Below are 26,456 nucleotides of genomic sequence, written 5' to 3'. Positions count from 1 at the left end.
TCTAATATCCAGCTAATTAACTCACCCAGAACTACCTTCCCTGTCTCCCTTACAGCCCCTCAGCTCTTACAAAGATCTGCTTTGGTCTGTATTCCCCCACTAGATGTGAAAGGAAGACTAGGAGACCAAAATATTTAGAAAAGATGAGTTTAATTGCAAGGATATGCAGACTTCATTAGGATTGAATCACTAAGTAAGAAAATACAACAGCTATTTAAAGGAAAAATGTAAAGGGAAGATTACCATGTTGACATCTGTCTTTTAAGCACTGATGATATGCTCACATGGGGAGATATGTCACATATCTCCAAATTTCTGGATTCAAAGGTTAGTGATAAAATGGTTTTCATTAGGGAATCAGTAACTTAACAGAAAAGTTCGAAATGTCCTTCATTTTGGACACCGGATGTACAAGAGTAGTTCAGTTACTTTACCTCAGGATTGAAAAGTGTCTTGTTTTTCCTTCCTGTAGGACTTGCTGTACACTCTTTAAATGATGGCGCCGCAGTATTGTTTTTGTTTCTACAGATGTGAGCTGCATGAAGTCAGGGACCCGTCCAGTTTCATACACTATGACATCCCCGTGCTGGCACATCGTAGGTGTTCAATATGATTTTAACTGGATAGAGTGCGGTTTCCCGTTTTGATACTTTTTGCAATTCTTAAATATGGCACTCTGAACTGGGCACTCCCTAATCTACGTGGGCGACAACAAACTCAGAAGGGGTTTTACTTCCAAGTAAACGGTTGATGAAGGTCGGGGGTCAATGAATGCAGGAGCCTCACGATGAGTAGCAGGCATGGTTACCCCGCGTGAATGAATACAAGATTCTCAAGGCTGGGATTGGTCCGTCAGCAAGGCCGGTTATCCTGCCGGTCCTGTAACACCACTTAACACCTGCCATTGACACCTCCCCACAGCCAGATCCCAAAGGTACGCACAGGCATTCGGAGCCGCGCCCCCTAGTCTGCCGCAGCAAGATCTGCACCCCCTCCCCTCCCCCGCCCAACCCTGGCCCTAGTGGGTTACGCCCCAGGGCGCAACGCAGAGCAACTCAGGCACCAAAAAGACAAAGTAAAACTAGTCGCACGAGGAGAGGCATCGTTATTTAGGCAGCCGGCTACTCCCCCAGAGCCTCCACCCTGCCCCCTGGGCCCGGCGCCCAGCGCTCAGACCAAGCCCGGCTCCTGGAGCCCCAACTCCCTCCACGTGTCCTATCTTCCCAGCAGCCTCCTCTGCTGCCTTGGGAAGAAAACCTCCTGACAACTCGCGGTCTGCGGACTACGACTCCCAGCAGGCATCGCGCCGCTTCTCTCTCCGCCCCCTCCACAGGACACGCAGGCGCCCTGGGCTCCGTCAACAGGTAGGGCTGGCGACGACTATATGCAGTTCCTTATGGGATTTGTAGTTTTACTGGCTCCAGCTGGGCCGTCAGTCAAAGGGACGACAACTACAAGTCTCGGCGGCCCCAGCGTGACGGGCCCGGTCACGTGGCAGGGGGCCGACCGGGCGTGCGTGCCGCCGTTGATCCGGTGCTGCAGTGAGGAGGTGGTTCTCGCCCGTGTTGTGTGTGTGTGTGTGCGTGTGTGTGTGAGTGTGAGTGAGAGAGCGAGTGAGTGAGTGAGTGAGTGTGTGTGTGGGGGGACTCGGCTTGTTGTTGTCGGTGACTTCCCCCTCCCCTGCACCCCTCCCCTTTCCCCGCCGCCGCTGCAGTGGCCGCTCCCTGGGCCGTAGGAAATGAGCGATAACGATGACATCGAGGTGGAGAGCGACGTGAGTCCTGGGGCTTCTTCCTTCCCGTACGGGTTGTCAGGCGGGGACAGCGGCCGGGGCTCTCCGCGGGGCGACGGCGGCAGGGGGTCTGGCAGCCTCCTCCTCTTCCCCTTCCCCCCACCCCCCCCCCCCCCCCCCCCCCCCCCCCGCCCTTGACTGGGACCGCCTCTGTCGCGCTCCCGGCTCGCTCCCCTCCGGGCTCCTAGCCGGAGCGGCCTTCTGGGACTGGAGGTGGGGAGGAGACACGCGGCCTTTGGGACCCCCACCTCCCCCCGTGGAGGAGGGTGCTGCGGCCTCCCGCTCCCACCCTATCCCGCTCAGGATCCGGGGGACTGGGACGGGGTGCGCCTGGGATCCCATTGTCCGGATCCCGGGTAAGGGGACGACGCTCAGCACCTGCCCCCTGGGTCCGCGATCACCCTCTTCCCGTGACCCGCGGATCCTGGGGGGTGAGGGAGAGCGGACAGGGGTTGGGAGTGCCCAGATACCCCGAGCTGGGTGCGAGGGGGAGGAGACAGTGTTCTAAATCCCCTCCGGCCGATGTCGGATCCTGGAAGGAGGGGCGGCGCTCGGGACCCCCCTGCCCCGCTACCGGATCCCGCTGGGGTGATGTCGGCGTGGGGTGGGGAGGGAGGGAGGGGGGTCGGGCCGACTCCCCACCCGCCGCTTCCTCTGCCGCCGGCATTTTCTTTCTTATTATTGAATGTGAAGTGTAAAAATAACTTCTATATTTTCTATTTTTTTTCTCTCTTATTCCAGGAAGAGCAACCGAGGTTTCAATCTGCGGTACGTCTCCTACTCTCCATTTCATTTTCATTTCCGTTCAGTTCTAGTCCTTTTTGGGGTCAGAGAGAAAAAGAGATTGTTCTATTATTTTTAATATTGTAGTAAACTCTCCTGTTAACCGCTAAGGTGAGGCGGGGCCTTGTTCTGGGGTTCTAGGTGGGGGGGGTCGGGTTTGCAAATCTCATCATTCTAGACTCAGGTGATAAGTTTCAGTGGACTGTAGGTGAGTGAAAGGAGCTGTTTGCAAAGAAATGAATCGTTCAGTAGTTTTCACGTGGGTGATCTAGCTGTCACTTTGTAAGTGTAAAATGAGAAATGTGTCATTCTGAAGTAAATTGTATTATTTTGGGTCAAAGTTGTCAGATTTACTTTGGAACAAGTAGGTTCTAAACAATACATGCGTAGTTGTGTGAGGCTGAAGCCACATGCGAAAAATCATCTTCAACCAAAAGTTATGTGATTTCTATAGGCCTATAGAGTCTAGCACAACCTGGTATTTTTCTAATGCAGAAATTAGAAATGTAGAGGAGCCAAAGGTTGAATAGGAAAGTGTCACAAACAGCTTATTGTGGTCTATTTGCATTGAAGGAGAGGTATAAAGAAAATAGAAAAATTGTTGAGGAAAGCGTGGCATTGCAGAGACAGATTTGCTAAAAGGTGGCGGTTGAGATCATACAATGTTATCAGTAATTTCTCAGGGTTTTGATATTAATGTTCTCAGTAGATGTTCTGTGGATTTAGATAGACACTAATCTCATGCCTTTCCAGTCTGGGACAGTGCGGTGAGTGTTCCTTGAAGAGATTAGAGAAAGAAAAAAAGAATAGACACAAAATAAGTCAGAGTCAGAGGGAGAGAAGTACATCAGAGTGTCTTAACATTTGACAAATGGGAACGGTACAGAGTTTATAGAATGGGAGTTCAAAAATTCAGATGCCTCTGGGGGGCCCAGGCAGTAAGATCATCAGGAATAAAGTAGAGAGCAGAGGTGAGGACTAGGGCTCTGGACAGCACATGTCTTTACTGAAAAGACAGCCATTAAACTCCAATGGGTTGTTGTTATGTGGGAGTGAGGGCTCACTGTTGCCAGATCTTCCTGTTTTGAAGAAAGATTAGAAATCCAGATTTTTTTACTTTTCTGATTGTTGACATGATGTTTGGGGACTTGTTAGAATTTGCAGGATGCCACTTTTGATGCTTCTGTTATCACAGGATAAAAGCATGTCCACTGCCTTGTACCTACTGTTCAGTAGAGCAAAGTTTCTGCAGGTTCTCCAAGCAGATAGGCATTAAGAAAAATGTTTATTGAGAGCTAATATTTCCATAAAATCTGGAGTATGAAGTTGTTCCATAAGATTTAAAAAATTATCCCTGGGTAATAGTCACAAAAAAGATTTTGCTCTATTTTTCCTTGAAGTATTGTCAGATACTTACCTTTACACATGTATTTGGAAATTCAGTTCCTTTTTTTTAGTTACTATTACCCTTAATGGTGTGAATGTTGAGTTTCGTGTTTAGAACCCAGTCTTTTTAAAACTTCCCCCCCCCCCCCCCAAGTTTCCAGTTATAAAATGTATTCCAGGGCTTGATCACGGTTGGAGGATAGGGATTGGTTAGGCCTCCTTTGCAGAATCATTATTTGAATTAGAATTACATTGGCTTTCCAGTGAGAGAGTTTTCTTTGTGAAAGTTTGGCTTACAGTTCTTGAAAGCTTTCTGCTTTTCAAAATATCCATCCACATGGGTATTGATGTAAATTGCTTTATTAAATTATTAAAATGTTTCCACTCTCCTAGAATGCTAATGTCATTGTTTTTCTTAGATATTTTTAGTTTGGTGTTAAGGTGCCTAAGATCTTTCTCTTTGATTTTTGGGAGGTGGGCAGTGGGAGTGGATTTGATTCTGTTTTTAATTTGACACATCTATTTGCTGAAACTTTTTTGTTTAATTTTTTTTCATGTTTATTTTTGAGAGAGAGAGAGAGAGAGTGCGCGCGCGCGCGGGTGGGGGAGGGTCAGAGACAGAGGGAGAACAGAATGTGAAGCAGGCTCCAGGCTCCACACTGTCAGAACTGAGCCCGATGTGGGGCTCGAACTCACAAACCGTGATATTATGACCTGAGCCCAAGTCGGACACTTAACCAACTAAGCCATCCAGGCATGCCTATTTGCCGAGACTTTTAAACATTATCTGGCACAAAATAATCATAAGAGCATGGAAAGAAGAAGCAACAGATAAATTTTTATGGCATATCAAACAATTATCATGAACAAATAGGGTAAAAAGGATTTCGGGGTTCTTTTCTCTGTGAATACATCACTTTATTTCCTGCCGTTTAGTATAGGTAATACATTTTTTTTTAATTCGGAGGGAACTATTCATAAGCTTTGTATTCAGAAAAGGTTGTGGACTGTGAACAACCAAATATTCAGGACTACAGAAGAACTTCTAACAAGTTATTTGGAAGGTTCTGTGGGTCCTAATGTAAAAAGAGACCCTCATTTGTCTTTTATGAGGTCACTACAGTAGATACAGCCTTACTGTGTGAGAAATTTAAGATTCTCTGCAAGAATAGTTAGGAAGTGAGGTTAACTCTAACAGAAAGTGAAACTGATTTGGTGAATTTTTTTTTCTGTTGCCTCAGTGCAAACGGAAAACAGCTTCTCCAGTGACCAGTAAGCTTTGTAAAGGAAATAATATTTTTATTACTAAATTTTATGCATCTCACAGTCCCACTGGTATTATCTTACTCTTTTTTGGAGGGAAAAATCTGCATTTTAGAGAAACTTTTCTGGGACGGGTATGTTTCATACGAAGTAAATCCTTTTTTATTTCTGTTTGGGAAGTTACTTTTGGAAACAAGTGAAAGTAGACGAGAAATGTAGGGTTAGTGTGTTAGGAAACTCAAGGCTTATTATCCATATCAGCTGGATGTGTTAGAATTACAGTATATCTGTTAAGGGGTATAAAAACAGATCTGTGCAGTTTCACGTGTGGGTCTTCCTCCTATTAAATATTTTTAATTTCTTAGTGCTCTGTGCTTTGTTGGGAATTACAGTCTATTTAGAAGGGAATGAGCTTGGTCGTCTTTGAGATTGGAATTTACTTGGAAGCCACTATCTGTTTTACCTGGAATTAGTTGCGTAGAAGTGCTGCACGCTGCATGTAATTTGTGTGTGCTTCAGAGTGTTGACAGTGGTACAGAAATGCCAGGCTTGCTTCTTAAATACGGCTGTTTGTTAGAGTAAAAGGTGTTCTTATGTTTTAAAGTCCTTTTTCAAGATGCCCGTAATGGCGAAATTGTTGATCGTGGAATCTAACTTAGTTTTCGATTAAAATTTCATGACCAAGGCATTTTTAATTTCTCAAATGGCTGTAGTTTGATAGCATATTTGGATAATAGCATTCCCAAGTTCTTTTAGGCACCAAATGATGCCAAACAAAACAAAACAAAACAAAAAACAAAAAAACCTCAAAAACACATGTATTTAGTTGATTTTAGAAATGTATAGTAGGCATTTGGCTTCTAGCAGGAGAAGTGTTGGGAACTTGAAATTTATATCTTCCTATTAAGGACCTTAGTGGTTTCTCGTCACAGCTGCCCATTATTTCATGTTGCAGTTTTCATGTTGATTAAAATTAGTTAAGTTGCTTAGAAATTCAGTTTTATTTCTCCTATTTGCTTCCCATCAGAAGTAATAAATAGATCTTTTCTGATGAGAATTTTGAACCTGTGTATTTTCCATGGTTGTGTTTAATAGGAGTAGCTTATTAACAATAAGCAACATTATCTCTCCTCTAAAATGCAATCTTTGAATTTCTCAAAGGCAGTACGTGTTTAGTGAGCAACTTTCAGTATATGCTGAGCATTCTTTGTATTGGAGTTAAGAAGATTCTCCTTATAGGTGGGGTTAGATGTCAGATAGCCCGGAAATGGCATCGTTCTTGAAAACCTTGTGCATCCTTGAATAATGCAGCATTTATTTCCCCCTGCTGTTTGCCTACCTAGAACTTGTAGGAAATGAGGCTGCTAACTGATGTAAGGCCTTGAAGGAAGATACATTCTCTGTGCAGTAAGTTGGAAGGAAATGATTTAAAGAGATTTCCCTCGATTTTGAACACACCTCCTTAGCTTGAATGACCTCCTGCCAGTTTAGCAACTTCTTGGCTAGCAAAATAATGTTTGCTTTCAACATATAATAACACTTAAGATACACGTGCTTGTTAGTGTCAGAGGTGGACAAATTGTAGGTGAAGATTTTTACTCTGGCTGCCAGTATGGAAAGTTTGGTGGAAATAAAACTGAGAGGCTGGATAAAAACCTTGGCAGAGATGTCAAAGCTGGAAGCGATTTGGTGCTGGAGTTCCTGTTGAGCATCTGTGGGCCACTCTTCAGTATCGCACAACCCTTTAGGATTTCTGTTAGCCTGGGATGCCCTGAAGGAAAGGTTTTTTGGCAGAAACTGCAAATTGAGTGTAGTTGAAGAGTGGCAGCATCCAGCCACTGCTCCTATAGGATGTAAGGAGGAAGGCATTTGTGGGCCAGCTGTGTAGCCCAGGAAAACCTCTGCTGTCTTCTAGAATTTGTTTGGTCCCATTCATCTTCATTCTCTAACATCTCAGTACGGGCAACAGAAAGCTGGCTGATTTCTTGAGTTGAGCTTTATTTAAGACACACAGTTGTTTGCCCTTCCCGCACCCCACTCCCACCCCCTTGTTTTAAACTAGTTTTGAGTTTGTGGGAGGATCTCAGATGCTTTACACTGGAAGTCTTTACCCTGTTTTTCATTCTCAACTCTGAAATCTTGGCTCTTTCGGAAAAGGTTTCCAGCAAGTGACGACTGTTAACAAAGCAGTGATAAGCCTGGCAACTGGCCCTCCATTTGGATGATTTGGGGCGGGGTGGGGGGGGGGGGCAGGGGAACATTATTATCGGGCTGGATGGATCTCTGTGGTTTGGAAATGTTTCCTGAACAGAATTCTCAGCATTGTGTAAAGGTTTTTCATATGGTCTTTCAAGCCACTAGAGGTATCATTTAGTCTAGAGTTGCCTGGAGTTAGGCATGTTAGTTCTGCATATTTTTAATTTGCTCTTTCAGATGAGGCCTAGGGAGGAGACAATACACCATTGCCATTGTCTCTGAGAGCTTTGAAATTGACTCTGGTTAAGACTAGCTGCTTGGGATGGACATGGCAACAGGGATTGGTCTAAGATTCTACCCTTCTGCTAGTTAAATTGGGCCTGGAACCACCACAGAAATTCCATCCACTACTTCGAGAACAACAGTCCCCAGCCTAGGCTTTCTACCAGGCAGTGGACTGCTGCCTTTCCTTGTTGAGCCAACTTCTCAAACTTGGCTGGCTCCCCAGATAAGAAGCCAAGATTTCTGCTGATGGTCCACAGCCAAGTTCACTTAACAATCCTCTAACCAAAAGACTTGTCCATTTGAGTCCTTTCAAGGCTCAGTGAATGGGAAGGGGTAGTGCATTGTGGGGATGATTTTGGTGTTAGATTATACCTGGCTCCACCTGTCTAGTGCAGGCCTGAGTGAAGCCAAGTTCAACTTGATTCTAACCTTTTGAGATATGCAGGACTCTCCCAGAAAGAAAACAGACAATTAGGATTTTATTTGTATCAACGAGAGGAATTGTGGGTAACTCTGCTGTCACTGCTTCTGTGCACAGCTCTTAAGCCGGGAGGAGGGCCAGGAATCAGGGTGATTTAGTAGACAGGAGTATCTTGGGCTGCTGCTGGAGACCAAAGCTGTGCAATTAATTTGCATGTAAATAAACCATCTTAGGGAGTAGGTAACAAATGCTGGAGAGGCAGATGTCATCTCCACCTTCTCAGTGCTTTAGGTAGAGTCAAGGTTAGAACCCAGCCCACCTTACCTGTGTAGGTGACTAGAGGGGACAGTAAGTTAGGAAAGGACTGGGTACTTAAATATGTTCAATACTTCCAAGTTATTTCATACTGCTGTTAGAAGGCATCGGCATTCTTGTTCTAATGCTGTGTGGTGCAGCACACCTACCTCTAGCCTTAAGTTATCTGGTGTCCAAGCTTGATCATTCCCTCAGTGTCCCCCTAGATTTCATATGTCTTTGGAGTTCAGCAAGCACTCACTTTACCACGAATTCAGACTTTAACAAGGTTAGGAGGGTGTTATAAGTGCCCAGGCATCTGCCCTGAAGATGAGTTGCCATGCCATGTAGAAAGAACCATGGCCATGATGGGAACCAGGTGTCCGATTCAGCAGAGCTAGAGGCGAGGTGTTGTGCTTGAGACACCAGGAAGGGACTTTGGTTACCACAGCTCCTCCCAGCCTCCTCTTCCTCTGTAATGACTCAGACTTAGGCTTATACAGTAGAATTCTAAGTCCTTTCATTCCCCTGACTTGTCTTTATAGATTTTTGCCTGTGCATCTTGTCTAGTACAAGGATTCATTTGAGGCATTCTTGTCTAAGCCAAGTTATTTACTCTTGTTGCTTCATATCTAAAGTGCCCGGTGCTCTGTCTGGGTAGGTTAAAGCTACCCGAAATTTCCATATACAGACTTGCTCTTTGAGTAGCTCAGCGCAACCTTGTGTATTCAGGGTAAATTCTCAGAGTATATTATTCTCCATAATTCCCAAAGTGTGGAAGTGATCAAGGTTCTTGCTTTAGACGAAGTGTCTGTGTTCCATTTGGAAGAAATGCTATTTTATTAGGGACCTGCTGAAACTCTCTTGCAGTGCTCTCCAGCACTCTCTTTTGCCTGAAGCCAGTGTATTTTGCCACTTGTGATTTGTCACCAGTCTTTGTCGCTCTTCAGCTGATAGTTCTTTGTGATTCTAAGCAGGACAGGATAAAGACTTCGGTCCAGTCTGTGGGTATTTAGATACTGCCAAATAAGCTTGACCTGCCACAGGTGCCTGAGGAAATTTATTCAGAGCCTGTGAGTGTCAGATGATTTGCTGTCTAAGAACAAACTTTCTGGCATAGCCTGTGTGAGGGGAAGCCCTTGGCAGGATGGCACCATGGATCCACTTTAAAAAACAGGAACTCAGAATGTACTTGGTGTCTTTATCATCTCTGTCATAATCTCAGATTCACGCATCTGGCTTTTCTAGAGGTTTTAGTTTCTATTGTATGATTTGGTGAGCAGGTCTTAAACTAGTCCCTTTTAGCAAGCTGGAGCCCAGAGCAGACTCATGGTGATGGGTTTCACATGAAAAGCACTGCACCAGTGACTTTACTCCTTTCCTGGGCACCCACCATGAGGAATCTCTTACAGTGGGGGTGATCACATTTTATGAAGGGGCCCCTCTGGAGCTTTTCCCTGGTCACTTCCTAACCATGGACTGGCGGCTGTTCTGTCACATAAGTAAGTTGTGGGGGAAGACTGATGTTGCAGGAGAGTTGCACTTTGTCCCCATGAATAACTTTTATTTTACTTATGCATGAGCTGGATGCATCGAGCTACTTTGGATGTTCCTGTCGCAAGCCTTGCTCACCCCTTTCTCCCCCTTTAGCAGATCCTAATTCTGGAGACTCCTAACTGCCCACCTCGACAAATCCTTCCCAGCCCAATCGCCAGGGACAGCGCTGACAGCATATACTTCCAGGCTATTCCCCACCCACCTGTACCAAGCAAAAGGAACGACATTGCTAATGTGCTCTTTTTCCCATTCTTCTAGGCTGACAAACGGGCTCATCATAACGCACTGGAACGAAAACGTAGGGACCACATCAAAGACAGCTTTCATAGTTTGCGGGACTCGGTCCCATCACTCCAAGGAGAGAAGGTGAGTTTATGAAGAAACTGATGGCCACAACTAACTTGGAACTTGCTGTGGGGCTTACCAGGCCACTCACCTATCTGGAAGGAAATTACATGGTTTCCTTACTTTTTGATTTTTTGGGTATCATTACACACCTACTCTGTCCTTAGCAAATAACGACAGATAAAATGCAACTGCTTGTAAGACATTAGTAGGAGTTCTCTTTTAAAATCAGTATTACTCGGGGCGCCTGGGTGGCGCAGTCGGTTAAGCGTCCGACTTCAGCCAGGTCACGATCTCGCGGTCCGTGAGTTCGAGCCCCGCATCAGGCTCTGGGCTGATGGCTCGGAGCCTGGAGCCTGTTTCCGATTCTGTGTCTCCCTCTCTCTCTGCCCCTCCCCGTTCATGCTCTGTCTCTCTCTGTCCCAAAAAAAATAAATAAACGTTGAAAAAATAAATAAATTATTAAAATCAGTATTACTTGTAAAAAAAAAAAAATTACTCCTTCAAGAATTTATTATAAGTATAGTATAGGGAGCAGCCCATAGAAGTTTGGGATAACACTAAGGATTTCTGAGGTTAGTGATTCCCTAGACCTCCACGAGAATTTCTTTTGTATAGTTCGAAGTTAGTACTTCTTTTAAATGAGACCTCTCAGGAATGTATGTGAACCAACCTGGACACTAGTGATCTCCCAGTTCCAACAGCTGTTATTTCAAGGCGTATAAAGAGCATGTTAAGCCATGGGACAAAAGACTTAAGGAAAGAGACATGTTCATACGAAATGGAGGGAAAATAGTAACTGATCTTCTCCTGCTTCCCTCCGCCCCACTGATGGCCTTCCAGAAACTAATGTTTTCCCTGGAGAGGTAGGCACCAGCTGTTTCTACATTTGAAAAACAAAGTTGGAAGCTTTGAGCAAAAAGCGTATGGGTTGGGGTCACTTCTTGGAATTTGGAAAAAACATCTGTTTGCACAGTTAGTTATATCCTGAACACAGAACATAGCCAGCTGCTCTCTGCAGCAGTTCAGTGGTAGAAATGGCGGACTGGAAAGAGGACCTGTGTTATTTCTGTTTAGTGATACAGTGTTTAAAAAAACAGCTGTTTTAAGAAAAATCATTGCTCTCAGGTATACTTTCCGTAGCTCTCCTGATTCAGTTCTATGGGTGGGGGTCCTGAGTTTGGTTATCCAGAGCCAAATTTGGAACCATTATAGTTTCACTTTGTTTATACTGTCACTCTGGTAAATCATGTGCTTTATACCTTATCTGAGGTGTGGCCTTGTATGTGGCTGAAGCATGGAGTAAGTCTGACCTTTATGAAAAAACAAAACAGGCCAGTGAATACCTAGTATTGCAAAACCAGAATTTGTCATGGGTTAGGCCTACTTAACGTGGACTTGCTTTAAGTGTCCTTGAACTAAGGTGCTTACCTAGGATAACAGCATTCCTAGACACAACACCGTCTAAGCAGCGCAGGAAATCTTTATGATGGGGAGACAGACTCATTCTTTTCGTCAAAGTACACACATGCAAAGGATTATCTCTTGTGTTTGTTTGAGCTGTTGACAGTCAGTGCTTACTCATATGCCATGGTATCGATTAAAACGACTTTGGTGAATTAAATGGAATGAGCTCCCTTCTCTTAGGTCTCACATCTAACCAGGAGTGGCACCAAGGCAATGTTTCCCAAGAAGTGGCCTTTGGATCACTCATGTCAGATTCACTACTGATTCTTAGACATTCTAAAGTTTGAGGACACTTTGGGAGAGGTTGGTCATAGGAGCTCAGCTGTACCATTTTCCTTATCCAGCCTATTTTACATTACCATAATAATCTTCCTTAAGTCCTTAAAATCACAGTATCCTAAATCTGTTGTCTCCTTTCTTCAATGAAGTTGATGATTTGAATTTGGTAGCTCCTTAAACTGAATAGTCATTCATTGTGGCCAGTTCATTTATTCACTCAGTCTGTTCATCGAATGCTTATTTGAGGTTTTTCTACATGGCAGGAACTGTTCTAGATACTAGGGAGACAGCCATGAACAAAACACACAAGCAGAAGCGCTTATTCTGGTGAGGAAAAGATAGAAAATGAGCTAAAACGTAAAATATATATAGCCTTTCAGTTAAGTGCTGTGGAGAAAATTAAACAGGGAAGGAAGGTTTGCAGTTTTCAATAAGCCAGACAAAACTCACTGGCAGGGCAACATTTGAACAAAGGTTTGAAGGAAGTGTGAAAGAAAGAACCATGTACCTATCTGGTGATGAGCAGTCCAGGCCAAGGGAAGGCAAGTGTAGTAGCCACAAGGCAGGAACCTGGGAGCACTGCCGGGCCTGTCCAGAGCCGAGGCCAGAGTGGCCAGGCTGGAACTGCAGGGATGGTGACAGGAAATGAGGTCAGAGAAGTAGCAGGAATAGGGGAGAAGAGCAGTCAAGGGGCCAGGTTATGTGGAGCCCATTAATAAAGCCCTAGTGTGGGAATTTACCAGGTGCCTTTTTAATTTCAGAGTCCTGTTCTGTGTTCTAATCCAGATATTTCACACGGAGCATGAGTAAAGTAACCCTGGTCCCCTTCGCATCTGAATTCCACCGTCTACATTGTTTTCCTTATCTGCCAGCATTGTTTCATAGATGCTGTAGGGAGTCTAGCAGGAAGAGTGCTTTGTCTCTCAGTCTTCCCTGTGCTCATTAAATGTTGTAATTTTTTAAAAATACGGTATTTGAACCTAAAGGAAATTGGCTAATTCTTGATTTGGATTGCAGTAATTAAGGTTGTGACATTGTGTAAATAATCGTGAGTTTGGGTGAGCTTCAAGTGGATTCTTGCAGGAAAGCCTCCAGGCTCCTTTGATTTGAGCATTTTTAACTTCCATGTGACTTCTCACTTAATATTTGAATCATCTGTCACGTGTCCTAAGCATTTTGATTTTTAATGCAAAACCAGTACTGAGTGAATTGGATCCTAACCAAGAATGGGGGATACTTGTATTAAAAAAATAGCTTTAAATGTGAGACCCAAATTCTATCCTCAGCTTCCTTTATTTATACTGTTATCATAAACATTATAAAAAATGATCAACTTCTGTGTAAGAAAAAAAAAAATCAGTAATCAACATCTGTGATGCAATGTAAAAGTAAGCACAACAGTTCTCTGAGGTATTATGCTAATAGAATTGGATGTTTGCTATTACTGCTGTTCCTGCCATCATTACTGTGTCAGAGATGAGGAAGCAACTTGAGATCATGGTCCCTGTCTGTAGCTGAACAGGGACTAGAACGCGGGATTGCCAATTACCAAGGTCAGTCTTTCTACCATATCTTGTCTTTACGTTGGGAGCTCCCTCAAGGTAGAGCCGGTATTCTTGGCAGTATGTCATTCAGGGGCTATTGCTAGAATAGTCTCCTCTGAGGTGGTATATGTAGGTGCCACTGAAGTGCAGACAGTTGAGGATCATTTAACTCTGTACGTTTTTCTGAGTCCACATAGCTTCTCTGAGAAATAGACCATTGTAGTTGGTGGTCCATTTGGGTTTTGCCATAGGTCGCAGCGTTAGCAAGTAGACTCTTGAACTCTGTTGTGTAAGTTTCTTGTTTCCCATGTAGTTCTTCCACTGGACATCCCACAGGGAAAGATGAGATGGAATTAGAACCATCAGCCAGTCAACCAGAGTAAGGGAGTAACGACTGTTCTCTGGGAAGACATGACTTTTCTGGAACAGAATTATTCTTTGTTTTAAGGGCAGTAGGTTGGGTGCTAGGGAGGGTTACCCGATGGCTTGCTGGCACTGAACTCATCCTGTTGATGTGGATTCAAGACCTGGTGGCCAGCCCATTAGTTTGCCTTCACATGGGGATATAATTCTTCCCTCCACCCCATAAGTTAGCCCCAGCATCCAATCACACTCTCTCCTTAGCGTGGTTGACTTCAGTGATAAAACGTTCTATTGCAACATTGCCATTTGTAGCTGTATGGTGGTTTATAGAAATTTCTCATCTTTTAAGTCTCTTCTTAAATGTGTTTATCTTAATGTTTATTGGTTTCAGGCAGTTGTGCTATGGATCTCTCCTTTCTGGATAGAGCTGTGTTAAAAAGAGAGAACATAACCTAAGATGAAAATAAAATCGGGGTTTCTTTTAGTGAGCATTAAGTTCGGAATTCTTTCCTTTTGGATGAGAACATGAGGGCACCGCCCCAGTCAGCTCCTGCCATAGACTCTGGCACGTGGTAATTCCCAGTACGTAGCTGTGGAGTGAGAGTGCCAGAGGAAACCGTGGGCTTGCTCAGTCCTTGAACAAAAGAACATCAGCCAACATGGTTGTGCTCACCTGTTTAGTTAAGACCCAAGACCTATGTGAGTGCTGTAAAGGTTTAAAAGGTATAATAGTGTCTTCTCTTGAAGGTCTTGCTCCCTTGTTGGGAGAGAGGATTATATGTAATACCTAGCAATAATAAGGTAACATGCTGAGCATCGAAGGAGAGGTTAAAATACTGAGCTAGTCCGTTTCATTTCCATGAAAGCCTGCTTCCTTAACATGTTAAGGCGTCTGTCAAATAACTCACTTGTAACAGGGAACCTGACAGTTCTTACAGCTGAAGGTCAGTGTCCTGTTAAAGTCACTCAGCACTGTGACCAGGGCACTTATCCCAGTTCTAATTGTTTGTGTAGCTACCCGGTGAATGTCTGCCCGTCCTCCACACTACACCATAAGAAGTACCACGAAGGCAGGGAAAACAGCTTCTGGTCGTATTGCTTCCCTCAGTTCCTGGCACAGGAACTGTGCAGAGTATTTGTTACCGAAAGAGGCCCCCTGTCCATCCGCTCCGGCCACGTTATACTGGGAGAGGCTCATTCTGGTGGGCGCCTCTTAAGGCGTGCAGTTCATTTGGCAACACTGTTTCTACATCATATGGGGCTCTTGAAGGGATTATGTTGTAGATGAAAGTAAGGCACATCCCTGCCCTTTTCACCACCTTACTCATTATTACCTGACCAGACTCCAACCTGTGCAGTAATTTGCTTCACAACTAGGTTTTTCAAAAATTTAATTTTCTACCTTAAATTTATTGTCCGTGGTTGCCCGAGTCTCCATTAATCCCTGGGTTCAGCAAATGTAAGTGTACTGATTTATTGAATTCCTTGTAAACTGTTTCTGTGCTACTGAAAACCTTTCCAGGGCTTTTCAGTGCCCCTCAAGGTAAGGATTGGTATTTTATGTTCTCTAAAGAAGGTGCCCACCTTGCCCTCCTGCTTTTTCTCCCCCTTCCCTGACTGTGGAGCAGTGTACACCCTCCTCTTCTCCCCCAGAAATGTCATCTGTTGGAGTTCCTTCCTTCTCTCAAGGCCCAACTCCAGCCTTACCGCCCGGATGACCTCAGGGTTTCACAGTGAAGAGACCCACTCACAAGGGCCCCCCAGCCTGTGCACTCTTGGCTGCTGGAGTGCCTCCATGTTCTCTTTGCCTGGGCCTGTCTGCCTGCCTGCCTTCACGGCTCATATCAAGCAGTTTACCACCCAGAGAACCCCACAGTATTGCTCCCCCATCAGCCCCAGCGGTCATGGGCTTCATGGGGCCTTGCCTGTGTCTCCCTTTTCTCTGTGACCATCTTATCGCCTAGCTAAAGGGTGTGCTTCTCGAGGGCAGAACCTTGTCCACTCTTCTGGAAGTCTGCAGTGCAGAGCAGGGGAAGGTTCACTCCTATGGAGAGGACTAGAGAGCCAGGAAACCGTACCTAATGCTTTTCCATCTCAAGATTTGAAGGATACCCAGTTGGTTTCCAGGGCTTCCCTTCAGCATTTCTTTCCTTGCAGCAAAATTACAAAAGTTTAGGAAAAATGGGAAGAAGAAAACCTCCCCTTCCTCCAACCTATAGCTTTCTTTTGTTCTAAGATTTGAAGACAAGTGTTGCCCAACAGATGTTTAATGTGAGCCACAGATACAATTAAAAAAAATTTTTTTTAATGTTTGTTTATTTTTTGAGAGAGTGAACAGGGAGGGGCAGAGAGCGAGGGGAACAGAGGATCTGAAGCAGGCTCTGCACCCTCAGCGAGAGCCTGATGTGGGGCTCAAACTCACGAACCGTGCCTGATGTGGGGCTCAAACTCACGAACCGTGACATCATGACCTGAGCTGAAGTCAGACACTTAATTGACTAAGCTATCCAGGCAGCCCTACAATTAAATTTTCTAGTTGACACAGTAAAAAAGTAAAATAACAGATGAAGTTAATTCTAATAATATATTTTATTTAACCTAGTATGCAAAAATAAATATGACTTCAACAAAATCCAGTATATTTTATGCTTACAGCACAGCTTAATTTAGTCTAGTCACATTTCAAGTGCTTATTAGCTATTTGGACAACCATGCAGTTTAAAGACCTGTCTCCCCACTGGACACTCCACTTTAATATGACTGACATTGGGTGCCATCTTAAAGTGAACGTCAAAAGAAACTTGGCCTTTTTTAGTTCTCCCCCAACAAGCTGCTATTATGAAATCCATGAAATAATTGATGGCATCTAAGAAGCAAGGAGATGATGGTATTACCAATCTGTGTATTCCCTTCTGGTTTCTTCCTCTGCACGCCTTACATGGGAGAAATGTTACAGCTTGCTGTTTTCACGTACCATGCCTTTTGCCCAGCTGATGATGTATTCATATATTTAGTCATTAGGCATGTTTCTGTTGGCCATTTAGGTTGCTTTTCATTTTTTGATTTTATAAATAATGTAGTGATGACCATTTTGTTGCAGGTGACTGTTTCCATAGAGTCGATTCCAAGAGGTTGGATCGCTAGGTCTAGGAGTAAGAACATCTGGGTTTTGCCATTTGTTGCCAGAATTCCTCTAGAGAGGATTGTTTTTGTGTCCTCATTCTTTCCTTTCTTATTCTTTAAAGCAAATTCAGAAGACTAGTCTTTTAGGTGCGCCTGGGTGGCGCAGTCGGTAAGCGTCCGACTTCGGCTCAGGCCATGATCTCGCGGTCCGTGAGTTCGAGCCCTGCGTGGGGCTCTGTGCTGACGGCTCGGAGCCTGGAGCCTGCTTCCGATTCTGTGTCTCCCTCCCTCTCTCTGCTCTTCCCCCACTCACACTCCGTGCCTCTCTCAAAAATAAGCAAACATTAAGAATAAATAGACACCTTATTTAAAAAAACACAAAAACAAAAACAAAAAGACTAGTCTTTTGACAGTGTTTTGAAAGTACCAGTATTACCATCACTGGAATTTTTTTGAAGAGGGGGAATTAATTTAGTAGGCAGAGTTAGTAATTAATTTTGTATTTTGTTTATTACCTGGAAGATTAAATCCTTTTCCACATGTTTATTTACTAGTTGTATTTCCTCTTTGGGGAATGTGTGCTCCTGTCCTTCATGGTGAAACCTTGATGAATAAGTGTCACACCCTCATCTCAAACTACCAAGGGCACAACATGTTTGAAACATGATTTGTGTTGACTCTTAAACAAATGCCTGACTCCTGGCTTTAACTAAGCCCCGTAAAGGGTATGATGCCTTCCCATAGTAAGCCACAAAATAGTCTAGGCTGGGGAGGGCTTGGTAGCAGGAAGCTTTGAGGGTGGCTCTGATCCCACAGCCTCCCTTGTTGGCATTGATGGGGGTTCCATTTTGGAATGAACCACTTTAATGCAGGCCCAGATTTATTGTGCAGATTCTTTAATTTTTATTTTCAGAAGATGACTATTCAAATGGAAATGTATATAGGCTTTGCCCTAGCTTTCTCTTTACCTTAATATGTGTAAAAGGTTGTGCAAGGTGTCAGAAAATAAAGGTTTTATGTTTCCTAAAATATGTAGTGCAAAACAAATGTCAGTTAGTGAGTAGTTCTTTTTTCATTCCCCAGGATGTGGCATTTTGGTTCTTGAGGGAACAAGGCAGTGGTAACATCTGATTTTGACAGTGAGGAGGGAGGAGGAAAAGTGATGAATACGACTAAGGTGATTACTTCTCGAGTCAGGGTTAGAACCCCAGGGAATAGCAATGGTGTTCCTAATGTGAACATTCTAGCACTACTCTTCTCTTCCTTACCTCTCTCCGCCTGCTTCCTAAGATAACGTGGCTTTTTACATAAATCCAGATTACTGTAATAAGCTTTACATCTCCAGAAACATGTGGAACTGTGCCTTATGTAAAAAGTTTTGATTTAGTAACCTTGGATTTTATCCTCATGTCAGTGTTAACTACTTCAAGAAACATTTGGGGCCTTAAGAAGGTTCTAATTAGAATGAAACTCTTGGGTTTGATCCTTTTGTGAAATAATGTAGTCACTTCTTGCAACACATGAGGTGGGTGCACTGTGTTCCCAAATGGAGTCCTAGTCAAGTGGGTGCCTCTCGGGGCTGAGTTGACCCTTTCTTCTGTCTCCTTATTGCTGTGGCACAAGCTGGAAAAGGGGCAGGAACCTGCTGGGCCCCTTGGCCACACCACAGTGGGTCTTCTTTGTCCATATTGGTTTTATCCTTGTTAGGTAACGAGGCTAACCGCCCTGTTGAGGCTGGTGTTTCCCCTCCTCCGGGGTCAGGTTCAGTCCTAGATAGATGCAAGCTATCTTGCATCCTTAGGCTTTTTCTGTTTGTCTCTTCTCTGCTAGAAGGCTGTTTGGTTTTTACTTGTCTTTAAAAGAAAAAGAAAAACAATCTTCCTTCAATGCTGCTGTTATTACAAGCTACTTTTTTTTCGTTTCTTACTTTGTCAACCTAATTTTAAAAAACTAGTCTTCAGCTTCAGCTCTATCCCTGCACTCATTAACTGTGTGGGGGTGATTTACCTAAACTCTGACTCCTCCAAGGAAACCATCCTCCCTGGGTCTTTATCGACATCAGTGTAGACAAATCACATGACTCTTTAGTAGTCCTTTCCCTCCTGCTCAGACTCTTCTCTCAGACCATGCTGTCAATGCATTTCTGTCCATCTTTTTTTATTACTTCCACAGTTTCCTCTGTGCTCCCAAAATAGAGGTGTCCTGGAGGCCTTGGTTCAAATCCTGACTCTACTACCTGCTACTAGGCAAGTCAGAGCGCTGTGCCTCTGTTTCCTCATTTATGAAATAGGGGACGTAATACATCAGAAGGTTGTATGAAGACACCTGGCATTAAATAAGTGCTCAGTAAGTGTTAGCTGCTGCCATTCTTATCATCGTCATCATTTGTACTGCTGTAATGCAGCTGGGGCTTTGGAACAGGACCTGGCGGGGCTGTCCAGTGAATTTTTGCATGGCTCCCACAGGTGAAGGAGGAACCCGAGGAGCCACTTTACATTGACTCGCACGGTCACATAAGAGGCCCAGTACCTCTTTGGTCCCCCCAGCCACAGTGTGTGCTGTCTCAGGGCTGTGTCCAGACCATTAAAGAGATCGGTTTCTGCTCAGAAAGGCGGAATCAGAATTTGTGCCTCCTAACTGTAAAACCTAGCAGGGAGAAAATTATCCCAGTTCCTAACAGGTATCCAAAGGCAACAGTCCATCTGTGGACACAATGACTTACCAAGTTCGGTCTGCTCAGTCACTCACTCACAGATTGCTGACTTAGCTAACCCTGCATTTCAAAAAACAGAAACCGAAAGCCCTGGGCCATTCCATAGTCCATGCTCTAAAGCCTGGGGCTGCACACAGTCCTACCATAAAGCCCAAGGTTCTTGTCTGTTTCTTTTTATTGTTCACATAGTAGAAACTCCTAAAGGCGCGAAGGGCCTGCCCACACCTTAATCTTGTGGCCAAGCATGTGATCATATGGTTTGGAAAGTCAGGAAGAGGGGATTTTAGATGTCTAGCATTTTCTCATCTCAACCTTTTGCTGTTCCTCCAGCGCCAACCCCCGCCCCCCCACCCCGGACTAGATACGCATGTAAATTTGGGGGAATTCTGTATTCTGTGCTTTAAGTTTTCTCTCGTTGGATTTTACTTGGTGAGTACTCTGGGAAGGGCACAATTAATAAATTAATTGGACCATTCTTTTGGACTTGGCTAAGAGGTGGCCTGGGACGCTTCTGCCTTCAGGGGATAATGGAAGGGCTGTGCTTAGCCCTCTGGAGGCCTTGAGCCGGGTGTGTACCAATCCCACCTTCTTTGGGGACCTCTGTTTTCTGAGCATCTGTGAATTTTATCTTCATGTGAAAACTGCCCTGGAATGGAAACTTGCACCACTCACAGGATCTTTTTCCCTTTTTGGTTTGTTGTGCTCTGCTTACTGCTCACTTTCACTTCATGGTTTCATGTGTAAATATGTGAAGAAGAAACTGGTCGCACACAGGCTGCTACTCAGTGTGGTATTTCATTAAGAGTCCTCACCAAACATTTTCAATCTTGCTTCTTTCCCCTCGTCCCAGCTGCAAATGAGTAGTTAAATAAGGGCTAGTGTTGCTTTCTGGGAACTGTTAGTGGAAAAAATAGGCAGACTTAAAGAGAGACCGGGATGTGAATATGCACAGCAACTGGATCCTGATGGGGTGCATAGAATTTGGAAGGCTGATTGGGGTCTCAGAGAATTTCTAGTCAGATAAGGAACAGCCACAGAGAGGGGCGCCTGGGTGGTTCAGTTGGTTCAGCATCCGACTCTTGCTTTCAGTTCAGGTCATGATGTCACAGTTCCTGGGATTGAGCCCCGCATCGGGTACTGCACTGACAGCATGGAGCCTGCTTGGATTCTCTCCCCGTCTCTCTGCCCCTCCCCTGCTCACACTCTATCTCTCTCTCTCAAATAAATAAGCTTTAAAAAAAAAAGCCACAGAGAGAAAGATTATATCTGCAGTCACAGAGCGCATTAATGACAGAGCCCAGAATGCAACTGTCTCCTGGATGCCTAAACTCTTCCTTGCCACTCTGCCACCTTTCCTACAGTGCTACTTCTAAATTCCATCTCTAGGGGCACCTGGGTGGCTTTAGTTGGTTAAGTGTCTGCCTTCGGCTCAGGTCATGATCACGCAGCTCGTGAGTTCGAGCCCCATGTCGGGCTCTGTGCTGACAGCTCGGAGCCTGGAGCCTGCTTTGTGTCTCCCTCTCTCTGCCCCTCTCCCACTTGCACTCTGTCTCTCTCTCTCAAAAATAAACATTAAAAAAAAATTCCTTCTGTAGTATCTAGAGAAGCAGAGTATTTTCATTACTCCTTTCTAATTATGTGCCCTTTTTTTTTTTTTTTTCATTTTATCCCCTAATAATTAGACCTAATAAGTGCCCTTCAGCAGAAATGGGGAACAGCAACTGAAGTAGCCTTGCAGCCAGAGTTGCAAGCCCCGGTGGCACGGTACTCTCATTCTTCCTACAGAAGGTGCCCTATTCAAGAAGCACACCTGGCTCAGTCTCCACTCTCATGCCTATGCCGTGCTGTTCTCCCTGCCCAGAGTGACCCGTTCCCACAGATGTCACCCTGGGTTAGACCAGGCTTCACTGTTTCAGATGGGAGCGCACACGTGTATGCCTGCGCACACACAGAGGCCGAGGCCCATGCCTGGCACACAGTAGGTAATCACCCCAGCCAGAAGCCATCTTTCCCATGGCCTTTCTAATCTGTGCTACTCAAGTTACAGTTGTTGGTGCTGCCCTGTGGTTTGTCTGTGTATAGATATATTTATCTCCTCAGCTAGATAGTAAGTAAGCTTCTGGGCTAAAGAAGTCATGACTAATACATTTTGTTTCCCCACAGTGTCTGCTCGGTTCCTTGCATATAATTTGCACCAGATAAAAATGGTTGAATATGAACAATTTCCTTTTGAGGAAATTGCCTTAAGCATGCTGTAAGAGGAAAGCCTGGAAATTCTAGTACTTGTGAGGACTGGTGAATAAATCCAGGCCTTGCAAATTTCTCTGATGCCCAGCCCAGCCCAGCCCAAGGTATATAAATTGAGATTGTCAGGATTTAATACAAGTGGATTTAGTTTGGCTATCCTGAGTGTGGATGTTTTCTCTGCCTTTTCCCCCCTGTTGTGTTCTGGTTGTCAAGGACCCGCCAGGATTGTAACACAGAATTGTCGAGTACTGCCCTACCCCGAGTAAGAAATTTTGCTACTCCTCAGAAGCCTCGGTGGCCTGAATGCCACACTCAACTTCTAGACTGCCCTGCCTTGGGCATCAGTCCTCTTGGCTTTGTACCATTCTACCTGTTTGGCTAGTTGGCTGCTTGGCCGTGAGTAACTCTGGCCATGCTTGCAACCTGGAGGGAATCTTCCAGGCATGTTTGGCCTTCAGGGGCAGAGTAACCTGACATCCATTTTAATGGCTTATCAACTTGTTCCTCTAACAGGGCAGTGCCTAGGCTGCCCACGGCTGTGGTAAAGGTGTGGTTGCTTCCTGAAATGGCCCAATCTCATGCCCTTCCTGTGTTGACATCAAGCTCTGACAGCTTTCACAAAAGCCTCTTTAGCCAGGAAGGCTGAAATGGTGACACAGCAGCACAGCTCAGTTGGAAATAGGTAACACAGTCAGGGTTTGTCTGAAATCTAGGGACCTTGGGGAAAAATTTTGAGCCTCCTCCAACTCCGAGCTGGCTCCCACCGAGATCTTGCTCTTGTCTCACTGGACCAGCTGCCCGTAGTCACACCCTAGCAGAGAGTGAGTAGCCTAAGCTCTCGGCTAAGTAGTAGTTCAATGTTTTCAGACATGGCCAGGCCGAAAGTTGAAAGCAATCTAAAGAACCAAAGGGGATGGGGGGAGTACAAATTCAGGAGTCAGATGGATCCGAGTTTGAATCCAGGCTCTGCCACTGTCTAGCTGTTGACTTTGGCTAACTGAGTAAACTTCTCTGAGCCTCGGGTCCCTGGTGGAGCCGCCTCTCAGTGCTGCTGCATAAAGCACTCGACGCCTTGACTGGCACAAAGAAGGCTCTTAGCAGCGATTCCTGTATTTCCTCAGCCTTGTCCCACCTCACCCTCCTGCTTCCATTCCCCCGTGCTGCTGTTGCAGAAAGGCATGGTTTCCTCACCGCTTGGACTAGGTCCTTATTTTGTCCCCTTTGCTTTTTTTCATATTGCAACAGGCATCCCGGGCCCAAATCCTAGACAAAGCCACAGAGTATATCCAGTATATGCGAAGGAAAAACCACACACACCAGCAAGATATCGATGACCTCAAGCGGCAGAATGCTCTCCTGGAGCAGCAAGGTGAGCACATGAGCCGGTGGGGCAGCCGGCCCTGCTGTGCTCCGGCCAGGTCAGGGCTTCACACCTGGGCCTGCAGAGTCAGAACCAGTCACGGAGCGCGTGCTCATAAGCAGCGGCAGCCCTGCTTCTTGGGCCTGAATAGTTGAGTGTTAGAACCATCCTGAGGAAGGACCTGAGCCGCCAGTGAGGGAACAGTGGAGTCTAGGGGTTGGACATTTGGAGACTTTTTTTCTGACCTGATCTCTCCCCTTCTTGGGGCTCAGGTGCTCTGCCTGCGGTAGGGGTCACACCTGGCATCAGGTGTCTCAAAAGAGCTTTGAGGTCCTTGGATTGGAGTGTGCTTTGTAAGTACCAGAAACTCCAGGTTTTCAGGGACAGTGAGCCCTCCCCGTTGTCAATGGTAGTCCAATCAGGGCAGCCTATGGGCCAGGCCCATGCTGTTCTCCAATGCTCACACCCACCTTTTCCTACAACCACAGGGGAAAGCGAGAGCTGATCAAGTTCTTTGTTCCTGGGGAATTCACTTCTCTTCCTCCCTCATGGAAGATGCAAGTAAAAGGAAATGCAAGTAACCACCTGGGTTAGAACACCTCAAATAAAATAAAATAAAATAAAATAAAATAAAATAAGATAAAATGAGTGGGTTGACCTTCCAGGCTCAAGATGAGCTGAACCCCGAGGGATGGGCAGTGGGGGGCAGTATCGGGTTGGTTACTGGGCCACGCAGCCTGCATGGAGGGGCTGTGTGTCGAGAGGCCCAGGTATGCTGTGTGCATTGGTGACTTGCTTCCAAGTGTCCAGCTTGTCTTTCCAAGTGGATCTTGTACGAGAGAGCTAAGCCAGAACTTTTCTTTGGCCGACATCTTATGTCATCCTTCCCTGCTGTTGTGTGGCCTTCACACCCTTGTGGAGCCTGGCATCGCCAGGCCATCTTCTCTGTCATTGTGCTGCTGGGTCCCACAGGGAGCGTATGCTCCTGTCTCTACAGTCGACTTCCATGGCAGGATGGTGACATCACAAGCCTTCTCTTTAGGGTTGGGAGGCATTGCAGAGTGGCTGGCCATGTCCACTGGGCCCCCAGGTCTGGCTGGGAAAGGAGGAAGGAAATGAAGTGTGTGGGTGGAACAGGCACCGGAAGGGAGTTACTTCTGAGCCACCCTGAGCCTCGGGGGCCAGCAAGCCCTTCGGAAGAACAGGCTGGACCCTGAGCTGAGACTCGGTTGCTTCCCTAGTCTCCAGAAGGCTGTAACCCGCTCGCTTGGTTGCCTTTCAGTCCGTGCACTGGAGAAGGCGAGGTCGAGTGCCCAACTGCAGACCAACTACCCCTCCTCAGACAACAGCCTCTACACCAACGCCAAGGGCAGCACCATCTCTGCCTTCGATGGAGGCTCAGACTCCAGCTCGGAGTCGGAGCCCGAAGAGCCCCAAAGCAGGAAGAAGCTCCGGATGGAGGCCAGCTAAGCTCCGCGGGGCAGGCCAGCAATACAAACTGTCTGTCTCCTCCATCGTCCCATCCTCCTTTCAGTTCATCCTTAGAACCCTCAGAACCATTTAAGAGACTCTTGTTTTCCTCTTTTCTCTTTTTTTTTTTTTTTAATTTTATTTTTACGTAGAAGCTCTTGGACAACAGCTCTCGTTCTCCTTCCCCATTTCCACAAGCTTTTTTTTAATGTTTCCCTTCAGGGATTCCCTGTCCCCACCAGGAATTTTTAAACCAAAATACCCCAACTTGGCAGCTTTTTCTGTGGAGGACAGACGGCCGGCCGGACCTCTGAGCACATGGTGTCCTGACCACCCACCAGCTCCTCCAGCCCCGCCGGGCACATGCCCGGAGGACTCCTGCCCCTCCCAGGCCTTTCCTCCCAGGCCACCCTCACCTCCGTTTGATAGACTTTGTGAATCTGTGGACTGCTCTACTTTAAGAAGATGACCGGTTTGGAGTAATCAGAATTAATCCCCCTTCTTTTTAAGTTTTTGTTTTTGTTTTTTTCTAAAAAGCTATTTATCGCTCCTATTGAAAGGCCAGATCCTTGAAGAAGTTTGTGGTATAAATACAAGTGGGGACAGATTTGCAGCACAGAGTCTTTGGCCTGTTTCACTCCTGCTTCTCCCAGCCAACCTTAGGGAGGGCTGCGTGACACTCGTGTGGTATGTGTGGGGGACAGCGGGCAGCAGTGAAGTGGTAGCCGCCAGGGGGTGGTAGGGGGTGGGACAAGGGGGGAGGATCGGGTCGGGTAGAGGTTTTGTATTGAGGGCCAGTGATGATGTTTTGATATTTATTTCCTGCTACTGAAATTTGAATCTGAGTGAGTTGTCCCTATTTCTGATGACGTCGGTATTGCAAAGCGACAGATTCATAAAGTAATGATCAAATCTTCCTTTCTTTCCGTGTGTATTTCTAAGAAATAGAGCCAACTGATTTTGTATGTAAATACCAAGAGCAATTTACCTGGTACTAAACCCGCACCCCAGTGCGGACCCTTCCCCACCCTGACCCCCTTCCTGTTCCAACTGTCCTGGACCCCGTTCCCATTGTGTGATCCAGCCCTGGTCCTGGCTGCGGTCAGCAGATCCCAGTGAAGGGTTTTGTGTGTTTAGGCCTCATTTCTTTGTCTTTTTCCTACTCCGTTCCTGGCATTTGCTGATTTCTAGTGTGTACTCTGTAGTCTCAGTCCGTGTTTGATTCCATTCCATGGAAATAAAAAGTATGTTGTACATACTGCCCAAGAATTGTCTTGCAAGTTAAGGCTTTCCCCTTTACTATAAGACTATAAATAAAAACTTATTTTATCCTTCTTGGTGGTGGTGTCTTCTTGCCCTTGTAGAGGCCAAGACGGTTAAGGAAAGAGCCCTCTGGAGGCCATGGGGGGAAACCTGAGAGAGAAGCAGAGGTGACCTACGTGGGCTTGCAGAATGAGGAGCTCCTCTAAGCCAGAGCACCCCTCTTTTTGTTCTCAGGGCTCAGCTCCGCTGGGCCAGCCAGGGAGTGGGTAAACCAGTGGTGGTGACTTTGCTCATTGGATAGAAGC

At 45.6% G+C, this 26,456-nt stretch overlaps 1 protein-coding gene across 3 annotated transcripts; it reads left to right on the top strand.

Moving 5' to 3' along the window:
• The first annotated feature begins 1,508 nt into the window (after positions 1-1,508).
• MAX (MYC associated factor X) lies at positions 1,509-26,223 on the top strand. Of its 3 annotated transcripts, XR_005790964.1 has the most exons (6): positions 1,509-1,774; positions 2,534-2,560; positions 10,236-10,343; positions 23,304-23,427; positions 23,907-23,991; positions 24,701-24,809. XR_005790964.1 is itself a non-coding variant. In XM_040477403.1 (5 exons), exons 1-5 carry the CDS (start codon positions 1,739-1,741, stop codon positions 24,886-24,888), a joined length of 483 nt encoding a protein of 160 aa, XP_040333337.1. In that variant the 5' UTR covers positions 1,512-1,738; the 3' UTR covers positions 24,889-26,223. The 3 variants fall into 3 exon arrangements, 2 of the variants coding, with proteins under 2 accessions (XP_040333337.1, XP_040333338.1); XM_040477403.1 differs by lacking the exon at positions 23,907-23,991 and having other exon boundaries at positions 1,512-1,774; positions 24,701-26,223; XM_040477404.1 differs by lacking the exons at positions 2,534-2,560; positions 23,907-23,991 and having other exon boundaries at positions 1,513-1,774; positions 24,701-26,223.
• The last annotated feature ends 233 nt before the right edge of the window (positions 26,224-26,456 follow it).

The sequence above is a fragment of the Herpailurus yagouaroundi genome, unplaced genomic scaffold, assembly GCF_014898765.1.
Source record: "Herpailurus yagouaroundi ecotype Mexico unplaced genomic scaffold, PumYag 141, whole genome shotgun sequence".
Taxonomy (NCBI): domain Eukaryota; kingdom Metazoa; phylum Chordata; class Mammalia; order Carnivora; family Felidae; genus Herpailurus; species Herpailurus yagouaroundi.
Note: the sequence above shows the minus strand (reverse complement) of the source record. Positions and strands in the feature narration are given on the sequence as shown.

Bases quoted from the DNA above. Each gene is read 5' to 3' on its own strand.
- MAX (XM_040477403.1), top strand. From the start codon at position 1,739: ATGAGCGATAACGATGACATCGAGGTGGAGAGCGAC. The intron at 1,775-2,533 runs GTGAGTCCTGGG...CTCTTATTCCAG, and splicing joins ACATCGAGGTGGAGAGCGAC to GAAGAGCAACCGAGGTTTCA. The intron at 2,561-10,235 runs GTACGTCTCCTA...CCATTCTTCTAG, and splicing joins AACCGAGGTTTCAATCTGCG to GCTGACAAACGGGCTCATCA.